This window comes from Diadema setosum, chromosome 11 (genome assembly GCF_964275005.1).
Source record: "Diadema setosum chromosome 11, eeDiaSeto1, whole genome shotgun sequence".
In the NCBI taxonomy this organism is placed as follows: Eukaryota; Metazoa; Echinodermata; class Echinoidea; order Diadematoida; family Diadematidae; genus Diadema; species Diadema setosum.
The window spans coordinates 4,986,983-5,007,131 of NC_092695.1; the positions used below are offsets into that span (position 1 = coordinate 4,986,983).

General features: G+C 39.0%; 1 protein-coding gene across 1 annotated transcript in view; it reads right to left on the reverse strand.

Moving 5' to 3' along the window:
* The window catches only part of LOC140234717 (rho guanine nucleotide exchange factor 17-like), a 243,320-nt gene that overhangs the window by 35,215 nt on the left and 187,956 nt on the right, over positions 1 to 20,149 (reverse strand). The window contains exons 7-9 of the mRNA XM_072314751.1: positions 10,504 to 10,604; positions 9,069 to 9,270; positions 21 to 142 (exon numbers count right to left, since the gene is read on the reverse strand). Coding sequence (XP_072170852.1) covers positions 21 to 142; positions 9,069 to 9,270; positions 10,504 to 10,604 — 425 coding nt within the window. The remainder of the gene's footprint in view (positions 1 to 20; positions 143 to 9,068; positions 9,271 to 10,503; positions 10,605 to 20,149) is intronic.

Consider the following 20,149-nt stretch of genomic DNA (forward strand, 5'->3'; position numbering starts at 1 on the left):
CCTTGGTCATCTGTACTTACGCTGTTGTGGCGGACAATTCCACTTTGTTTACGGGGGCAGAGGGGACTACCGAGAGGGCCTGCCTCTCAGAAATGGCTTTCCGCACATTTTCTGTGATTTCCTTGATGACCTCATCAAGGTTCTGTAAAAAGGAAAAAAAAAATAACAGGATATCAAGTAAAATCACTAACAGTGAAGATTTTCTATTACCTTTTCCTTCTATTTTTTAATGTACCAACAAAAGATATTCAGTACAAAGCAGTTAAAGAGAGAAATTGTTCATAACTCTACAAAGTAGCGATGTGATATGTATTACCTTTACCTTACACTGTCCATAGTTCAAGACATTCCAAGCACTGAAACAACAATAACTTGCAATTCTTAATACCATGTTTTCTGTATCAAACAGTTTGGGTATCATAACTACATATGTATATAATATGTCCAGTAGAATGTGAAATACTAGCTCAATAACCATTCCAGTAAGAGTGGCTCATCCAGGAGGCATGGAGGGTTTGTTGGGGTGGGGCATTGGGTGGAGGGGAGAAGGATTTGAGAGAGGTACATGTACCCATGGCAACATGCAGAGAGCTCCCTAACTTTCTCTAATTCTTCACTGCTAGCAATTGCATCTTTTGTAACATGTTGAAGGGCCATCAAATTGCATATTTAATCATTACTTTACTTTTACAAAGATTTGTCCAAGTTTATACAAATTGCCTTGAAATGAATAATTGTCTTACTTACATTGTATAATGGAACAGAAAACTCATTCCATAACCCATGTACTTGTACTTTCATTAATATAGATGAAAGGCAGAAAAAGGCAACAAAAAATGAAGAAAATCACAACCATGTTCATAATTGCGTTACCATGGAAGAAAATTATCTAATGACCCAAAGACCTTGTCAAAAATACATAAGGATGGTTCCCTTTGTACTAAAACCTTTGTAGTGGGCTGTTGGAATAATTGCATGTCAGGAGCTTTGAATACTACTAAAAAAAACAACAACATAACAACAGTAGACATGAATAAGGGAACCAAAAAGGCATTTAGGTCTTTTGTAAACTTACAAAAGACCTAAATGCATACACACAATTTCACACCAGAATTTTGAGGTAACTATACAAAAAATGATAATTTCTTTCTCATTGAAATGGCTTAAAATACATTATGTTCCACAATTCTCGACACAATGTACCATTCCTTTGTCATTTTCACTGTCACTGGATTCATTATGTGAAAAGACGGTATTCATTATCGCATGTGGCAGCTGTGAATCCACAAAAGTGATGTTGGCTGATGACCTACAATGAAAAGGTTTCTCATTATATCCTAATCCAGGTACGTCTAATTATGTAGATGACCCACAGGACTCTGCCACTACATGCCAGTCTATATTTGAAAATGGCAAATAAAAGTACAGAGTGTATGGCTGAATATTAGAACATTTTTCTTATAAAATGTAGTTTGGAGTAAAACAGTTCAAGAATATGAAATTTAAAACTTTGGAGATGGAGGTGTGTAAATTAAACCGTTAAGAACACGCTGATTTTGCTATAACATGCATTTTCCATAGACATCTGCCCGAGTATATTCGGGACTCGTCCTGTGAATGGGTTAAATCTGTTTGACTGGACTTACTTGTGAAAATCACGGAGAGCACAGTTACACACTTTTATCATACTATCTGGATAAATCAAAATCTACATCAATATTTTGAAGCTGGTGGTTCATTCAAGAACTAAAAATATAAAATAGAGATTTGTAAAGATGGTGACATGGAGAACAGGCTGTGATATCCTGTTTATTCGGACAATACACCAAGAACAATTATAATACAAGTAAATTCTTTTTGGGGGGGTTGGAGGTAGGGGTATCTCTTTCTCTCTGTCTGCCCCATTCCCATTTTCTCATTATAAATAATGTTTGATTATTACATTTATATTGAAGTTTCAAGATTAAAGCAGAATGCTAAAAACAAGGTAACATTACTAAGTTGATCATACACTGCATTGATCCTTTGTGTGCTTTGAGTACTGGGTGGCACAGAAAATCCCATAGCATTGTACACACTGTCCAAATTCCCCGAGACAGGAAGGGTTAACAAGCAGCATCAAAAATAATCCTTTGGATTTGATCTTGTCTCCTAGACGCCCCACCCTCATGACATCCTCACTCGCCATCACACAATCCCATCCTCTCTCTCTCCCTCTCCCTCCCCCCCCCCCACCCCCATGAGATGTTCACTCATGTTGCCATGGCAACGAGGTGGTATTCAAATATCTGGGCTACCTTGGGACCGCGTCTCGTGACGGGCCGGGGAAAAAATCAGTAAGGATGTTGCCCATGTCCAAATATGGAAACGGTGGTTGCTTGGAGGCGGGAGCTTGATAGGGAAATAAAAGCCTCTCCTTGTATCATACCTTCTAAATAAAATGTCTCTATGCGGAACTCAATGACTACACATTTTATAGTCGCCACATATGTCATTCTCTCCCCTCTCATCAATCTATCTCCCTCTCTCCGTGTTTCCTGGTTTTTCTCTTCTTATTTCTCCTCCTCTTCCTTCTCTCTCCTTTTCTCCTCCCTTCCTTCTCTTTCTCCTCTCTTTTTCCTTAGTCCTTCTCTTTCCTTCTCTTTCCTCTAGCTCATTCTCTAGCATATTTGCACGGCATTTATATTTGTTTTCTAGTAACATTTAACTAGAATGAATATTGCTCTTCCGTTACCATCAATGAGTTCCGATATCAATCAATCTGTTATTAGTTCATGGTTATAAAAAAAAAGTAAAGAATAAAGTACAGCTCCACCGGATGTGTGTACATTTGCAGAGCCCACCATGTTTTTACACAGGTAAAGCAAATACACTCATGAAATCATGGTCCAAGTGTGTGTGTACTTACAACACGTTCATGAGAACAAAGTACATCTGTGCAAAAGATACAGACATCACTGAATATACACACTTGCTGTGTACACTGCCAGGAACAGGTACTGCATGTTATTGACCCTTATTTGCGCTTTATTTGCCAATGATGGGCACACATGCGTGAGTGCTTCCTTCACCGATTTGCACAGATTTCTGGAAACTAATAGTCAATGGATGGAGATTACCTAATCGCATTAATCTATTTGTGTCACCTTGGCATTTCTGTTCAACAGAGGCACATTGCTGCACCCGAGTGGCTGAGCTAAGATTACAACTTTGTCGGGTTTGGACGGATTACTGACTGCTGACAAAAAGGCTCTGCAAGTTTTGGCTAAAGCGCCTGAGCATACCGTTGGCTGAGAACCAAAGGGGCGCAGTCAGTTTTTGGGAATATTGCATTATTGGTATCATGTTGGAGAGTTTGATCTCTTCTACATTATGGTGTCAGTCTAAAATTAATTTCATTTTTAGCAAAATGTTAAAAATCAAAACCACAAGGGCACTATTTTACCCGATATTTGGAACAACGCTTATAAATCTACCCACTTTTTATTATTAAAGTACATTTCATGATAATTGATTGTTTCATTTTTACTTATGCTCGAATCTTAGAATGCGATAGCGCCTTTCTTGTTCTCAGCTGATGGTAAGAAGGGTTAGAAAGAAATAGCGAGTCACGTAGATCTCTAATATGTGTACAAGATTCTGTTTCATTTGATAAGAACAACTTGTTGACAGAGGGAAGGCAGTGAACATCAATGAAGAAAAGAAATCACTGATCTCATTTCATTTGATATTTCTTGTCTGTCAGCGGCATACCGTGCAAGCCGTCTCTGCTGCATCACGTAGGATTTTATTCAACACCAACTCATTACGGGAGCATTCAGAGTGAAAGAGGCAAGCCAAAGGCAGACCGAGGCCATGCTTGAGATTTCGCAGGGTGGCGGGGGAAAAAGAACGTCATTGTCTTGCATCGTTAACGACCGCGCCAGGTGTAATTTGGGAAAGGCCTACAGCTGATATAAAGCTGAAATATCTTCTATTCATGCAAGTCATGAGCTCTTTACGCAGAAGACAGCCAACAAATGAATTCATTTCACTGAACTCATTTCCACATCAGGGCATTAAAACAATAACATCGATCGATCAGACAGATAACACACATACAAAATTAAGTTGTCCTACATTGTAGAAACAGGTATTTTTGTAAATGATAACATCTTGTTCAGTATCACAGGTCCTATTCTCCTAGTTTGTTCATAGTACTGCAACAAAATCTGGTACATGATACTCTCAAAATCCAAGGTTTTTTTGCTCGGTGATAAAATCTGTCCATTACTACCCACCTGACATATTTGCATTCCACCTACTCTATAAGTTGGTCTCAATTTCCTGCCCCACCTACATGTACTATTTGTGTTCATGGCTCAAATAGACTGGTTTTCTCACAAGATATAATCCAACTCTGCATATCTAATCTTTTTAACTAAGGGTGTTGATAACAACTGTAAAGTTTGCTCATGGCTTGCCTGACATAGCAACAACTGATGCAGGCAATTTTATTCTAGAGCACCTAATAACACTAGTCAACAGGAACAATATGTTAACTCTTTGTGTGTTATGGTATAAACCCCATGTGCGCCACATTATTCTGAGACCAAAATTAATGCAAGAGCACTTTTGCAAAAACATTGGGGTTTTTTTTTCTACGCTATGTATTTTTTCATTTTTTGCAGAAGGGTTTATGCTAGATATGAAACACAGCAAAGTTGTAGAGAAAACTGCACACTTCACATGATGATCAGAATTCTGTCTTTTAGTTCAATTTTTCTGTTGTCTACACAAAAGTGGCACACAACGGGTTATATAGTCTGTGAGAGCATCTCCAAAGGAAAAAAAAAATAAATCATAAGTTTGAAATAGTATTGGCAGTTTATCAAGGATAGTTCCCCTCACAATTAAAGAGGACTTTGAGTGGTAGAAATATCACATGATCTGAAATGCCAAGTCATGTGACTCTAGATTGATTGACAGCCATCCTTTCTATCTTCGGAGAGAAAGGGTAGGCCCTTTAGCTGAATACACATCTCACTGCTATCTCCTCCACTATAGCCCATTGCAAACAGTGCAAACCAGAAGATTCAACACATGAGGTATTTGAGGAATGCTAATTGGTTATTACAAGGATCACAAATTAAGCCATACATTCATATCATTGTCACAAAGAAAAGTCATAGTTCACCTATCGATTCATGTTGCTTGGACCAATTTAAACTAGCTATGCTAAGCTAGTGCTTCGTATCAGCAAATGGATTCTCCTCATTTCAGGCACAGTTGATTGTGAGCATTACCATAGATACCTTACCGCAAGAAGGTCATTGGAGACGAGATTATGATTTCAGTTTTATATTGGGTGCCTAAATTTGACGAGCCTCCCCTTCATCTTGTCTCTATATTTGATTGCACTTCGCATTTCAGTTGTATAAAGACACTTGCAGAGAATGAATTCCAACAGTGCACTCATGTTATAATAAACACCAATAAAACAAAATATCAATACAACAAGGTAAAAATTCAGATCCCCAAATTATCATCTGTATATCTGAATGGATTTCATTTGCTCATCTATAACAAAATTTTGATAAAATAAGAGAAAACTGAAGATCCCGTGGACTTTGTTATCAGGGGAGCCACCTGTCTTTGGCTGTCTGAAACCACAGGTATGATAGATAACATATCCACAGCCTCTCTTAGATACATAAATTAATCTATTTAATATGGAAAACATAAACAAGTACATAACCAAACACGAGCCCTGTCAATCAAATGATTGTCATCCCCCACCCCGTAAACACCAACATCCCTTCTCCACCAAATTTACCCCTTGTTTTGCACGTGCTTACGACATTCTCTTGTTTTTCTTCCCGCGGGATCTTGTGATCAGCCATAGAGAGAAATTCTCGGCCAGCTCTTTAGGGGCGAATCAAATTGGAAGTGGAACCTGATACCGTCCCAGCTAATGAATCCAGACAATGAGAAAGCACACAGAGACAGGTCTGCCCCTCCCACACCCCTCTCGCCCCCTTCATCCTCCTCTGCCCCTCCCCCCCCCCCCCCCCCACATCAGCCCCATCTCAACCCACTGCTCCAGTCATTTCTATTTTATCTCTTTAATTGCGGGGAGACGATCGCGGCTCAGGCGCGAAGCCAGGAAGATCGCCCAAAACAATTTTCGCCGGCATTGCAGGAGCAGTCGAACGGGGAGACGTAAACAACCTTGATGCACTTTAGGCCCTGTCAGGTGATCCGGTATCACCTGATCTTTCTACCATCCACCTTCCAGGTAAAATGGAGGCACAGCAATTCCATGAATCATGGATGGAATCTATCTAGAAAGGCCATCAACCCACTATTTCGCAAGGGTTGTTTTTTCCATCATACTGCACAATGTATTTTGAAAGAAAATACAATGCACCTACGATGCATATCAAAAAAAGATTTTGTTTGCACCTTTTTTTTTCGGGGGGGGGGGGGGGGGTTGGTATGTAGCAATGATCAGTCTGTTCAGCGTGTGCTTTCAATTTTTTTATTTGATTCTGTCATTTGAATGTGTTTTGCTGACCCATACAGGCATCTTCACATGCAATCATCACGGATTTCTGCGCAAAGAAAAAAATATAATCCTTTCCAATGGTAATCCGATTCTCCACAAAGATAACTAGAGCAAAAGTAAGCCATGATAACATCAGTTCAGAGACCCTCAGAGTGTGATTTCCTCAGATTTTGCCTAGTATGAATACTTCTCTGGATCAGCACTGATGATATCACAAACCTAGAACATGCCATTGTGCCACGCCTACCTCTGGCAACACCCCACCCCCACATGGCACAACAGAGCGACTTTAATGACATGCAACAAATGATGACACTGCTGGCAACTTGGATTGAACAGATTAAATCTTTAAACATCTGAATAACACTCCACAACTTCACCCATTCCCTATGGGAACCTGGTGGTCTGTGTATTTAGTCTATATATGGTGCTTTCACAATTCAGTTTGGAACCGGTCAAGAATCATCATCCACTGTAGTGCACTACCTGAGCTGAAAAAATAAAGGTGTTCTAAATCATTAACTTGTTCTCTTTTGCAAATTTGGATAACTCCTCTGTAAATATGTAGTCTCCAAACAATTGAAGTTGGCAGAGTGATGGCACATTTTATTAATTCAAAATACAAATGATAATGGGTTTGAGCAAAATATGCGAAGTTGGCACGCCGTCGACTGAATCAGACATGCAAACGTGGCACATAAAGAGTTAAAGGGATGGTATAGTATTGGCGAAGATGAGGAATTTGGCTTAACTTTTTGATACCAGGTAACTACTTATGAAATAGTACAGAACATACCATTCTTAGAGGAATTTAAAGTTAATTTGATGAAAAACGGAAAAAAAAACAAACATCCAAAATAAAGTGAAACAAAGCGATCCTAATGAAAGGTGGGTCCCACCTTTTATTGGGATTGCTCTGTTTTTGATATCTCAGCCATTTTGAAAGCAATTTTCATCAAATAAACATTGCATCCCTCTGGGAATTACATTCTCTTTCATGTTTCATACAAGGTTTCTCATTATCTCACAAAAAAAAAAAAATGTTAGCAATCTGAAATTAGGTCTCGACCAGAACTATACAATCCCTTTAAGATGTTCTGCAGAGATTTACTTATGGTAAGTGGAACTTCTATCCTGAGCTTCTTCACGATACAAAGGGACAATTTCCAGTATTGCAGAAGCCTCGCTCAGAGCTCGAGGGGGGAAAACCCCTACTTTCCACCTCCTCCCTTTACCCCCAAGTTTCCCCTCATCCGTCCTCAGAGGAAACCATCATAAATCCATGCCCAGCAAATACAAAGATGAAAGAGGATACCCCAATCATGATAACTCTTAAGCCCCCATATATTATCTATCCCTCACAATGGTCATTCCAGCGAACTATCGATGATTGCTAAATAAATCATATTCTGCCATCATACTCCTCTCTCTTAAGATTTTCCAGGTTTATATATGCATAGCCTATCTTTCCACATCCCTGCCAATTTATACAATTTTTGTTTGCTATCTTTGTTTTTTTTAGAAAGTGACCAATACAGTAGGAGAGAACAAAACAGATAGGGAGGGTTAGAGAGATAGAGATAGAAAGAGAGAGAGAGAGAGAAGATGGAGAAAGAAAGAGAAAGAGAGAAAAAGAGAGAAAGAGTTGACCGGAGTATTTCCAAATCTCTTCTGACAGCGGCCAGCAACAAAATCCTCATTCATCTCCTCCACCATTATCTCTATAGCTTTCATCCCTAACTGCATCACTATTAAGTACAGCTTTATGTGCACTCCATTGCTGTGGGTGATTATCTACAGTCATGTGAAGGAGAAATTCTTGGAAAGGAACAACTTCTTCCCTCCTGCTTGTGACTTTTAACAGGTATGCCCTTTACATCTATCCCTCTCTTTAGTTATTCCTTTTCTTAAATCCCTTGTGCAGCTGCTCTGTTAGGTGGAGTAAAAAAGGAGTGCTGATCAGCACAGAGAACTCCACAGTAATGTACACACTGTCCACACTCCCTAACACAGAACGGGTTAAAAAGCAGTCGAGAATAATCTTTTGGATTTGATAGTGTCTGCTAGATGCCCCACCCTCAAGACTTTCTTACTTGCCTACTTTAAAAACTTAAGAACTGTCTGAAATCATGTCATGGAGTGAAAAGGTGTACACGTTGTCTACCCCCCCCCCCCACACACACACACAGACACACATATAAAGCTATACTGACAAACAAACAAAATTTCTGTGTATGAAACTTTCATGAATTTCACAATAAGCAAGATTCACAAACATACAATGAATCTGAAAATGCTTGTCTACCCAGCGTACTGAATGCCAGTGGCCATTCACGAAAGTTTCCTGCCATGAATGCTTCTGGCTTTACCGTATTCAAAGAAATGTACTGCTCCTTCCTGACAGAAAAAAAAAAAACTACCTTTCACTTGCAATGACCTTCCCTCACTCTGTCCACTTCAGTATACTCTGACTACTGCACAGTTTCATCAGTGACCTCTGAACTCTGACCTCTGACCTTACCTGGTGTGAGTAGGTCAGCGTGTCCGCCAGACTGCTAATGTTGTTGAGGACCGACAGGTCTTCTTCCAGCCGGCTCAGGTCGCGCTCCTGGCTGGCGCGCTTGGTCGTGGGCGTCGACTTCACGATGTCCACGTCGTCGAGGAGTACCTTCCAGTTGAGCTTGTACTTGCTGGCCTCGATCGGCATCGTAGAGGGCGACAGACTGGCGAAGGAATGGACACACAGAGGAAATCTCAAGATTTGACGATTCTTCATACGAAATGGCAGATGGGCAGTGTGCATGCTGTGATGCACACATACAGCACCTAACATCTTTCCTTCACAGTGTGCTAAAGTCAAACTTGTCTATATAGTGGCCACCCAAGGGAGGCAACAAAGGTCGCCCACTACAGACAGGTGACCACTATAGACAGGTTCTTTGACATGCCCTGTCTATCAGAGGGAATTGTTTATAGCAGTCGTATACGGTAGGTGACAGCTATAAACAGGTTCCTTAACATGCTTTTTCTCATGGATGGATTATTGTTTTCAGTGGTGATATACAGCAGGTGGCCGCTATAGAAAGGTGGTCGCTGAGACAGGTTTGACTGTATCGCATGAACCTACCTTTTGTGAGAGACAAAAGCCGAGTTAAATTACCCACGAGACCATCAGACTAGTCAAGTCATGCTTATTCTGATGGTCTTCTGCTTCCTTGTTAAATCAAATGTACTGTCATTTATGACTTATGCAACCAGACATATTTGTAATAATTATGCTACACAATTATCTGAGATTGTACATTCTTTTGTTCCACTGAACATCCTTTTGCTCCATTGTAATTGAGTAATTTTTTGTTTCAATTTTCATAATGATGCTATTCCAATTTGTTTTGACTTGAGAAGCAGAAAAATGAAAACGAATAATCAGACAGATTAATACCTTCATATAACTGTACCAAATGAGCAAGACTCACCATATATTACGTGAAATGCAGATATGCCAACAAAGTTCTTTCCACTTTCCCTTCAAATTACACGGTAATGTACTTTAGTAATCACATCATGTGCATCTACCCAATATGTGTTTTAACAGGTATCTAAATCAATTTCATTTCCTTTCACTTCATATCATCAGACTACTGTAAAACCGAAATGTTCTTGAGCATTTTGATTTCACAAATTTCGTGACAGCCAAGATTCAAAATTAAAACGCACAAAAAAGTTTTAGTCTACACTATATGCACTGAATGCCAGTGAAAATTTGAGAAAATTTCATGCTGCAAAAAAAAAATCTCATTTTATAATGTAACAATCAGCAGGTTACTCAGTGTGTACTGCAGAACTTTTCATGGCAAATCGGAGTCGAAACCAACACTTAATTGCTAATTCCATGACTTAAAAAAAAAAAAATCCTTTTACCACCAACTTATGTTAGGGCGCCCTCTATTACTCACACTGTGACAGACGGCCGCCTCACCGCACTCTTCCTCTTGACCAAGGCACAGATGAGAAGATCGGAGAAGAGAAAGAGACAGTGGTCCTTCTTGGAAACTTTCTGCAAGATAAGGTCATCAACAAAAAACAGGAAGACATATTTACGCTTTATCTAAAGCTTTGTACAAAAACATTCATGCAAGTATAAACACATGTTGCACTGTTACGTAAACAACATCCGAACACAACAGATTCTGGTACATGTTTTGTTTTTTTTTCCATCAAGTTAATCTCAATTTCCATGACATCATAAAACAAACACTTCTCTGACTATACTTTACTGATAATTGCAGTTGATTTGAAGGAGTTGTGTAACAATAATTATCACATTATCAGTACTAATATTCACTTCATCATGTAGCAGTTTTCAAATAAACTTGATTGTCAATGTTTGGATGAAGAGGAAGTTTTTGTTTGCGAAGGAAGGAGACTCGGAGAGCAAAATCATGTTTTGAAGAAGATGAGCGTACACCAATCACAAAACAAATAACACAAATATTGCATCATTTCCAATAAAAATGAACCAAGAAGACTACAAGAAAGGAGGACGAGAGAAGAAAACATATATTTCCTAGCCTTCGTCAACAGGAAACAGATGATCCTTGGTATAAATGTAAACAAGATAATTTCATTGCATCACCAGTCTCTAGTCTAAGGCTTGTCAAAGAGAAACCGGTCCATGGATAACTGCGAGGTATGGGCATAACTAGCATCATTTGCTCTTTTTCCTGAATGCATCATCAGCAAAGGGGGCACTTGATTACTGGTCGTCATGGCGATGATGATGATGCCCGAGATATTTCAGCTGAGGTCCAGGGAAATTGTTGATGATTTAGAATATGGAAAAACAGTTATGAAATGAAAACAGAGTCCAAAAAGAAGAACTGGAATCATTTTCTTTATCATTTGCATCTATACTGAATGACGCATAAAATGTCTCCAAAGATAAAATAAAAAAACAGACAGAGAGATATATAAACATCTATACATTACATAACAAAAGGTAAAAGCTCCTTATAACAAAACTTAAAGGCTCCTTTGATATAAATAGAAATGGAAATTGATAAAAAGATAGAATCAAACATATGTACATACTACGTAAGAAAAATCAAAAGCTTCTTTAAAACAAAAAGAAATACTAAATAAATGGCATGCACATCAGATGCTAATCATAAATCATGAAGGCTAACATGAAGAAAAGATACTTATTGACAGAGGGCAAGATTACAACTGACTCGGAACCCAAGTGAAAGGATCTTTCTGTTCTTTCCGCAGTCGTTAGTATTTGACATGATGCAAAGACACAGGATTGGGGGAGACATTCACAGCAGATGTGGAGGCACTTACACCGCCATTATCTTTGTATAGCCTCATTTCTTCAACCTCTGGTGATAGGTCCCCCTCCCCCTCCCCACTCCCCCCTCCCCCCCCCCCCCCCCCCTTGTAATCGGTCACTGATGAGGTTGAAATCTGGCTGGTAGAACAGCCTCAGCTTTCTTGCCATCTACCTAAGATAACTCCAGCATGGCCCACTCCCATCCTACCTTCCCCCTTACCACCTCCTCCTCTCCCTCATCCTTGCCCCCTCCCCTGCCCCCCCCTTCCCCCCCCCCCCTTCCCCCCCCCCCCACTTTCCTTCCCACATTAAATTTTATCTTCACTTCTAGGATGTAGTCTGCAATCCAAGACTCAAATTTCTCACCTGGGGTAAAGTATTTTACTTTTTTTCCAAAAAAATACTTCCTTGCCATTTTTTAGTTCATAGTGGATTTTCTCCTATTTCTTTCAGATTACTTTGTTACCTTCTAATATATGTGGGTTTTACCCTGGCAAGAAAAGTTCTGCATTTGCACAATATTGAGAGTACAAAGAAAGGGATGGATGTGGCAGTAGCAATAGGCTTGAAAAGACTTCCCTTGTTATCTCAGCATTCTCTTTATAACTCCACCTCCATCTCGAACAAAAACCATGTCAGGCTGCATTTTAAAATAGCTGCTCATTATGTTTGCAAATGGTCTTTTCCTTGCAAAAACTCAAAGATGTGTAATGAGCCAGTCTTATTAGTTTGGAGCAAGAAGGTCACAAACTCATTACAGAGCTTATGTAATCAGTTTGATGTATACTGTAGGTAGTATTGGTAGTAGTAGTAGTAGTAGTAGTAGTAGTAGTAGTAGTAGTAGTAGTAGTAGTAGTAGTAGTACTGGTAGTAGTAGTAGTAATACTGGTAGTAGTAGCAGTAGTAGTAGTAGTAGTAGTAGTAGTAGTAGTAGCAGTAGTAGTAGTAGTAGTAGTAGTAGTAATAGTAGTAGTAATACTGGTAGTAGTAGTAGTAGTACTGGTAGTAGTAGCAGTAGTAGTAGTAGTAGTAGTAGTAGTAGTAGTAGTAGTAATAGTAGTAGTAGCAGTAAAAGTAGTAGTAGTAGTGGCAGTAATGTTGTATAAAAACTGGTATAATGAAAACATTATCTCTGGCACTACATTACCAGTAATGGTGATTGTCACACTATGGGATGGCAAATCCCATTTGCACAAAGTCTGTGCCTGGAAGGCCAAGACTACATTGTATCTCCCCATCACCCCAGAAAGGGAGTAGAGGGAATCGGGAATATTCCATATGGGATGTGAATGAAGCAGGCTCTGCCCTGTCGGTTGTGTCATCCCCGAGTCATTACTCAGCAGCCGCTCCAGCGGTGCAACTCAAATTTGCAGTATCGCTGAGCAGATTGACGAACGGTACCAGACACCGGTATCCTTACCCCCTCCCCCTCCCCCTCCCCCCTCCCAATCTCCTATGAATGGCTGGTGCACTCTCACCAAACCATTTCTCTGTGCCTTGCAGGTATTCCTATCACGTTCTCGCCACATACACTTACATCTGTGCACACAGAGAAAGGCGGGAAAATCTCTGCAGATAGCCTACTTGTAGAATTATACACATGAGTCCTGACATTCTATATTTCATTTTTTTAACTTTCCATATAAATCAGGACTTATCCTAACCCCAAATTCCCTATACTGTAGACGTCGATATTTACGCGTAATAAAGTTTTCATGCCAGGCAGCTCAAAAGCATATTCGCAGGTTTGTGAATTTGCCCTGTGAAATGGTCAACCTATTTGAAACGTGCAGATACAACTGTGAATATATTGTTGCTGGTTTTAGAATTTGCCCTAGCCAAAAGTAGCAAGAAATATGCGAAAATCAGTGCACTGCTAACATGCATTTACAGTATATAAGTGTCTCATCTCATTTCCTTGATATATTTTTGATCATAGAATATATACACAGCAGCACACAAAAAGTAATAGTACTACATGATTTCATGACATACAAATCTTGCTTAGATTCTATCATGGATACCACAACTATACAACTAGAAATGTCGCTATGGCGACTGATGCCTCCGCCATAATGCATGATTCTCCCAATAGGCGTATAGTACAATGTCTTCACAATGTGTGATCCATGACAGTTTCACATAACTGGCAAAATATTGAAATGACAGGTTTGTCAGAAATGTCTTGAACTGGGTTTGCTATAATTTTCTAAGAGTGCAGGTACACATATTTGGGGAATTTTGGGAAAGTTTATGCAATGAGTAATTTCCAAGGTACGAAGAAAGAGTGTGATGACGGTACAAAATAGATTTTTTTTTTTTTTTTTTTTGGGGGGGGGGGGTGGGCATTGAAACCTGGCCTTTGACCCTTAACCTTTGACCTTCTGGCTGGAAATTTCGCGGAGAATCTCCATTAGGTAATGCATGTATTAAGTTTTGAAACTAATAATGCAAGCATTGCATATACTAGTATATGAGGGAAATAGTAAAATTTTGAGGAGTTGACCTTGACCTTTGACCCCTGACTATTGACCCATGACCCCTAAATTCCCTAGATAATCCCTGCCAGACAGTACATGCATATGTACCAAGTTCCACGAAGATACATTGAAGCATTTGAGAGAAAAGTAATATTGTAACATTTTCACCTAACTTTTGACCTTTTGACCTTTGACCTTATGACATGAAACTCTCTCTGGAGAATCTTTACGCAGTAGTACATGTCCACACCAAGTTTCAAGAAAATACCTTTGGGCATTGCATAGATATGGGGAAATTGCAACATTTGTAGCATTTGACCTTGACCTTTTGACCTTTGACCTCTTGCCAATGTCACTAAAATCTACTCAACTAATTGTCCCATCATACATTATCCTTGGACCAAGTTTGGTGAAAGCTGCTTCATCCAGTTTTGAGTTATCACGTAAACAGATAAATTTTAGGATTTGACCTTGATCTTTGACCTTTGACCTCTGTCCGATTTCACTGAAAAACTAATCAAGTAATTGTCCCATCATACATCATCCTCCAACAAAGTTTGGTGAAATTTGCTCCATCCAGTCTTGAGTTATCGCGTAAACGGATACAATTTCATGATTTGACCTTGACCTTTGACCTTCAGCCGATTTCACCCAAAATCAATTCAAATAATTGCCCCATCATACTTCATACTTGGACCAAGTTTGGTAAAATTCCAGTAAATATTACTCAAGTTATCGCGTAAACGAAAGCGGACGGACGTACGTACGGACGTACGGACGTACAGACGTACGGACGTACGGACGTACGGACGTACGGACGTACGGACGGACGGACGGAGGGACAACCCGAAAACATAATGCCTCCTGCACCACTTCGTGGCGGAGGCATAAAAACTGGTTAAACCAATACCTATTAAAGTTTGTGCATCCCCTTTGCAACCCTGAAATTTAGATTCCTTTGATAAATTTGTATATTGTACAGGTAGGCAAATCAGATCTCTCGTCAAAATAACATAACTGGAAACTTCTTCACGATGGACTAGAGAAACAATGCTATTAGATTTCCAGTAAAGTTATTCAAAACCCCCAAATTTCCAACCCTTCTTCTTGGTACAAAGGGGGAGGGGGGAGGGGGATTATTCTCGAGCAATATGGGCTTAGTTTTTCTTTCTTTTTTCCTAAGGGACGGTACAGTTTCGGTTGAAACGATGCTTCAGGTTTCCGACATTTTTTGATGATGATTTCTTGAGATAAAGAGAAACCTCTTAGGAAATCATGAAAGAGCACATAATTCTAAGAGGTGATTCAGAGTTTATTTGCTAGAAATTGGTTTTGAAATGGCTGAGATATCCAAAAACAAAGTGATCATAAGAAAAGGTGGGATCCACATTTTATTTGGAATGCTTCGCTTTACTTTGTTTTATGATATCTCAGCCATTTCAAAACTGATTTTCATCAAATAAATTGTGAATTCCTCTTAGAATTATATGCTCTTTCATATTTCATGAAATGGTTTTTAAGTATATTACGATAAGATTTTATATGCCGTTATGTTGGGAGACATAATTCCTCAACCATGCACAATTTTGTGACATTTTGTGACATTTAACCATGTAATTGAGTTATTTGATGGCATAATGAACTGTATAAGCATTCAGTGTTGCCATGGTTCCTAGAGTAAAACCATGTTATACTGTGAATCAAAGAATTACAACTTTACCATCATCCAAAGGCCAAATCACAAGCCAAAAGTTTAGAGTTCAAGAAATCAGTATCCCATCACGGGATATTGTAAACCTCATGTACACTGTAGGCAATGAGTAGATGTCATCTATGCACTCCATTAATGTAGGCCTATTTCAGTCTTGAGCTAAGGCTACATGACTTGGTTTAGGATCTTATATGGTGCTGAACATACAGGAAATGGCCTTTCTCCAACACCACTTTTACCCGTTGTGGATGAGTCCCAAGTATACTTGGGCAAGCGTCTACGAGAAATGTGTGTTGTAGCAAAATCAGCCCGTCCTCAAAGGGTTAATCTTGTGCTACAGACAGAATGCATGTGGCAGACCGATTTTTTTTTTTTTTTAAGGAATCAGTGTGCAGCCTGGAAATTAGACTATGGTGGAGGCAGCCAGGTTCTGCTTAGATAATCAGGCTCGTTAACCAAGAATACATCTTTTGTCCTTGGCGGATCTACGAAACCAATGCCGCGAAGTATTTTGGGCCTACATCATCGCTGTAACGACGGGAAGGGCTGGCGTTCATGTGGCACATGCCACATGGGTCATCTGTTTCCTTGCTTGCCGTGGAAATGTAGGGTGTAATGAAAAGTTAACGCGGTCCGAATTTGCCTGATTAGATCTTCCCCAGTAACACGATCAACGACTTTGAATTCTCGTGCGCGGGGTGTGCTAAAACACGTGTGAGGCATTAGTATAACATGTTTTAGCAAGATTTTACAGCATCGTTAATGACCCCTTGACATTTTTCTACACTTTGCAATGGCCTTGTGCAAATTATCAAAGATCTTTTTCACCTTGCACTGAAGCATCGAAGGCTATGCCATGATATGAACACAGATTCTTTTTTGACAACGTCACTTTCTAGTTTTCTCTGCTAGCATCCTAACTTCTATCTTTGAGGCTGCAATCAGTATTCACAGTCATTATCTACATCTCTAGTACCATTCACCATCACTTTTTCTTTATTCCAAGATTACTATTAATCATTGCAGTCAGTGCTCGACAACACATCTATTTCATTTATATAATTTCATTGTGACTAGTGCATGTATCAGATATATTCCACCCATCTATTTCAATGCATTCATCCATCCATGCCCCATTCATATATTTACTTTGGGTTTGTTTTTTTTTTTTGTATTTCTTTCACTATATCCATCTATCTATCCCTCTCCATATCTTTTCAATACATCCACCAATCCCTCTTTTTCTGGCAATCTTCTTTATATATTTACTAATCTGCCCACCAATCTATCATTTTATACATCTATCTCTCACATCATATAATCCTTCTATCTACTTATCTGTGTACCAGTTCATCCATCTACCCATATATCAATCAACCAGTTTATCTATCTATCCATTCATCTATCTATCTATCTATCTATCTAGCCATCTATCTATCATTCATTTGTCTATCTATCAATCTCGCCATCTATCTATCATTCATCTGTCTATCTGTCTACAAGCCTGTATTTATCTATCTATCTATCCATTGATCTGCCTATCCATCTGTCTATCTATCCATCTGTCTACCATCATCATCATCCTCCTCATGATTGGTAGAGCCATCATCATCATCCCATGCCGATGTGAGGACAGAGCACAACTTGATGCACCAATACCGCAGCAAAGACTGAGACATTTCTCTCTCCCCAATTGGACAGCAGCCTCCAAGACCAATTTGATTACGCCCCCAGGCAACCGACTGATACAGCTTCATTTCATGTATGGCTCGGAGTTGGAGATGTTCATTTGGACGGTATCACAAAGGTATTCACAGTGAAATGGCCCAATTGTATCAGAAAGTGATGACTCATTTCAAAAACATGCCGTAACAGTCCACTTATGGTCATAATGCAGCAGTCACACACATACACCCAGATATCCAAAATTGTGTGGTCTTGCAAGTGAAGTGGCAAAGTTTGGGGTAAGAGTAGAATTGTGTAATCTGACAATACTGTAAATAAGGTAAGTTTAAATGAAGAACCAAATGTCATCTTCTCTTCTTTCTTTTTTTTTTGAAATTTTGTACTCTTTTAATGGGTTGTTTCTCTTCAAACAAGGCCAAACATAAACTCTATTATATGACTGCATGAAGATTTTTATATTCATTATTACTTCTTCTTTTTTGCTGAGCCATTTGTGCCTTCCCTCCAACTGGAGTTGGCACAATATAAAACCTCACCATTCATCATACAAATGTATGAATTGCACTTTGCATACAGGGTGGCAGAATTTGTGACTAAGTTACCTTACACCACGGTTGTTCAATTTTGATGTCATATTCAGTATCAGCAACAAAGGTTTTAACACAAGGAAAATAGAATAAGACCCCCCCCCCCAAAAAAAAAAAAAAAAAAAAAAAGTAACATTAATTCTTTGAGTTCTGGATTCCAGACGAAGCTTGTCTGTATGCAATTATTGAATTTATGGGGAAAAAAAGCCATAATGCTTTCTCCTTGTTTATATATACAGACAACAGATCTGACATACATTTTTTGTTTTCCCTTCTTTTGCAAGTAAACTCTAGAGAACATTTTTGTCATTTTGTTATGAAAGGGCTCTAATCTCTTCAAACATTCTATGTATGCTTATTGTTTTCTGCTACGTACAAAAGAGAAAATGCAATAATCTACTGTATATTGTATATAACTGAGTCATTGAATGCTTGTAAAATCTAAATCTATCTAGGAAACTCAATTTTACATAAAATTCCTTACATATTATTACTGAATTTTTGTTTGTACGTTGTATTGCTGAAAAAATTTGCAGCAACAGTTTGAAATCAAAATTTACAAATTGGAATCGATGCAAAAATTTGATGGACAAGCTCTTCTTCTGCTTCTTTTTCTGAAGGTCCAATAACTGAAAACTTTGCGATATGCCTAAGGCTTAATGCAATCTGGCCATGAAGAAAATCTTATGATCCGTTTCTACCTGTATACGAAATCCTGTTGCCAGCAGCCAGCAGTTGTGGCAGCTGGATTAAGACGGAAGGGAAGAATTCACCTGGAGTGGTCGGTAATCCAATCGTTTGCAATCATTTCATTTCAGCGACTCTGTGTGAAAACTAGCTCATGCTGAGAAATGTACATTTGTGCATTCATGCCACCATTTAAAGGAACAATACAATGCAAATGCATGTTGACTTGCATTGATTCGTGATACCCTCAACATCACTTACATGTATCTGGCCAAAATAGATTTGTGCCATATATCCTATGGGCATTTTTTTGACTATTTTTCTTCAGATTATTTGGATAAACCCACAAAAAATCATTCCAAACCAAGATTCTGCCAGTGACACCATCTGTTGATCAGTGATAAAGTAGTAATGTCATTAACAAAAGACATTGGAATGCATCTTTTCCTCGACTGACCATAACTCGCATGTTTCCACAATACTTCAGCAATGACAGGTGATATCGCTGGCAGAATCTTGGTTTGGAAATGTTTTTATGTGTGTGCGTGCATCCAAGCAATCTGTACAAAAATGGTAGGAATTTTCATATAAAATATATGGCACACATTTAGATATTCTTTTGACCATATAAATGATGGTCTCGGTATTATGAATCAAAACAGGTCAGCATGCATAATTCCACTGCAAAGTTCCTTTCAACGCTAAGCCATCGAGAACTATCCAAGTCAACTGTCTTTGTTGCTGTTGCTAATGTTGGTGGCTGATTTCTCTTGATGCTTCATTACTGCAGGAATTTTTTCCCTCCCGGAGGTAGCCTTGAAGAGTGGCATCCACCCTTAGAATCCATCAAAACGTCATGAAAATGTTATGAAGAGACAAAATTAGAGCAGCATAGCAGAATAGCATGTGTCGGATATGAGCCTGAACTCTGGGATTGGTAATGTGCAGCCAAAGTTTATTTCTACTTTTCTGAGGCCTATTTTTCTCTGCCTGTGTGGTGTTGTGTTTGGGTGCAACAAGATATATTTCTGAAGATCAATTCTATCATGCAAGTGGTAGGTGAGTGTGACCCCATGATTAACACATTTTCAATTCGTTAGCCTGCATAATCATTTACTG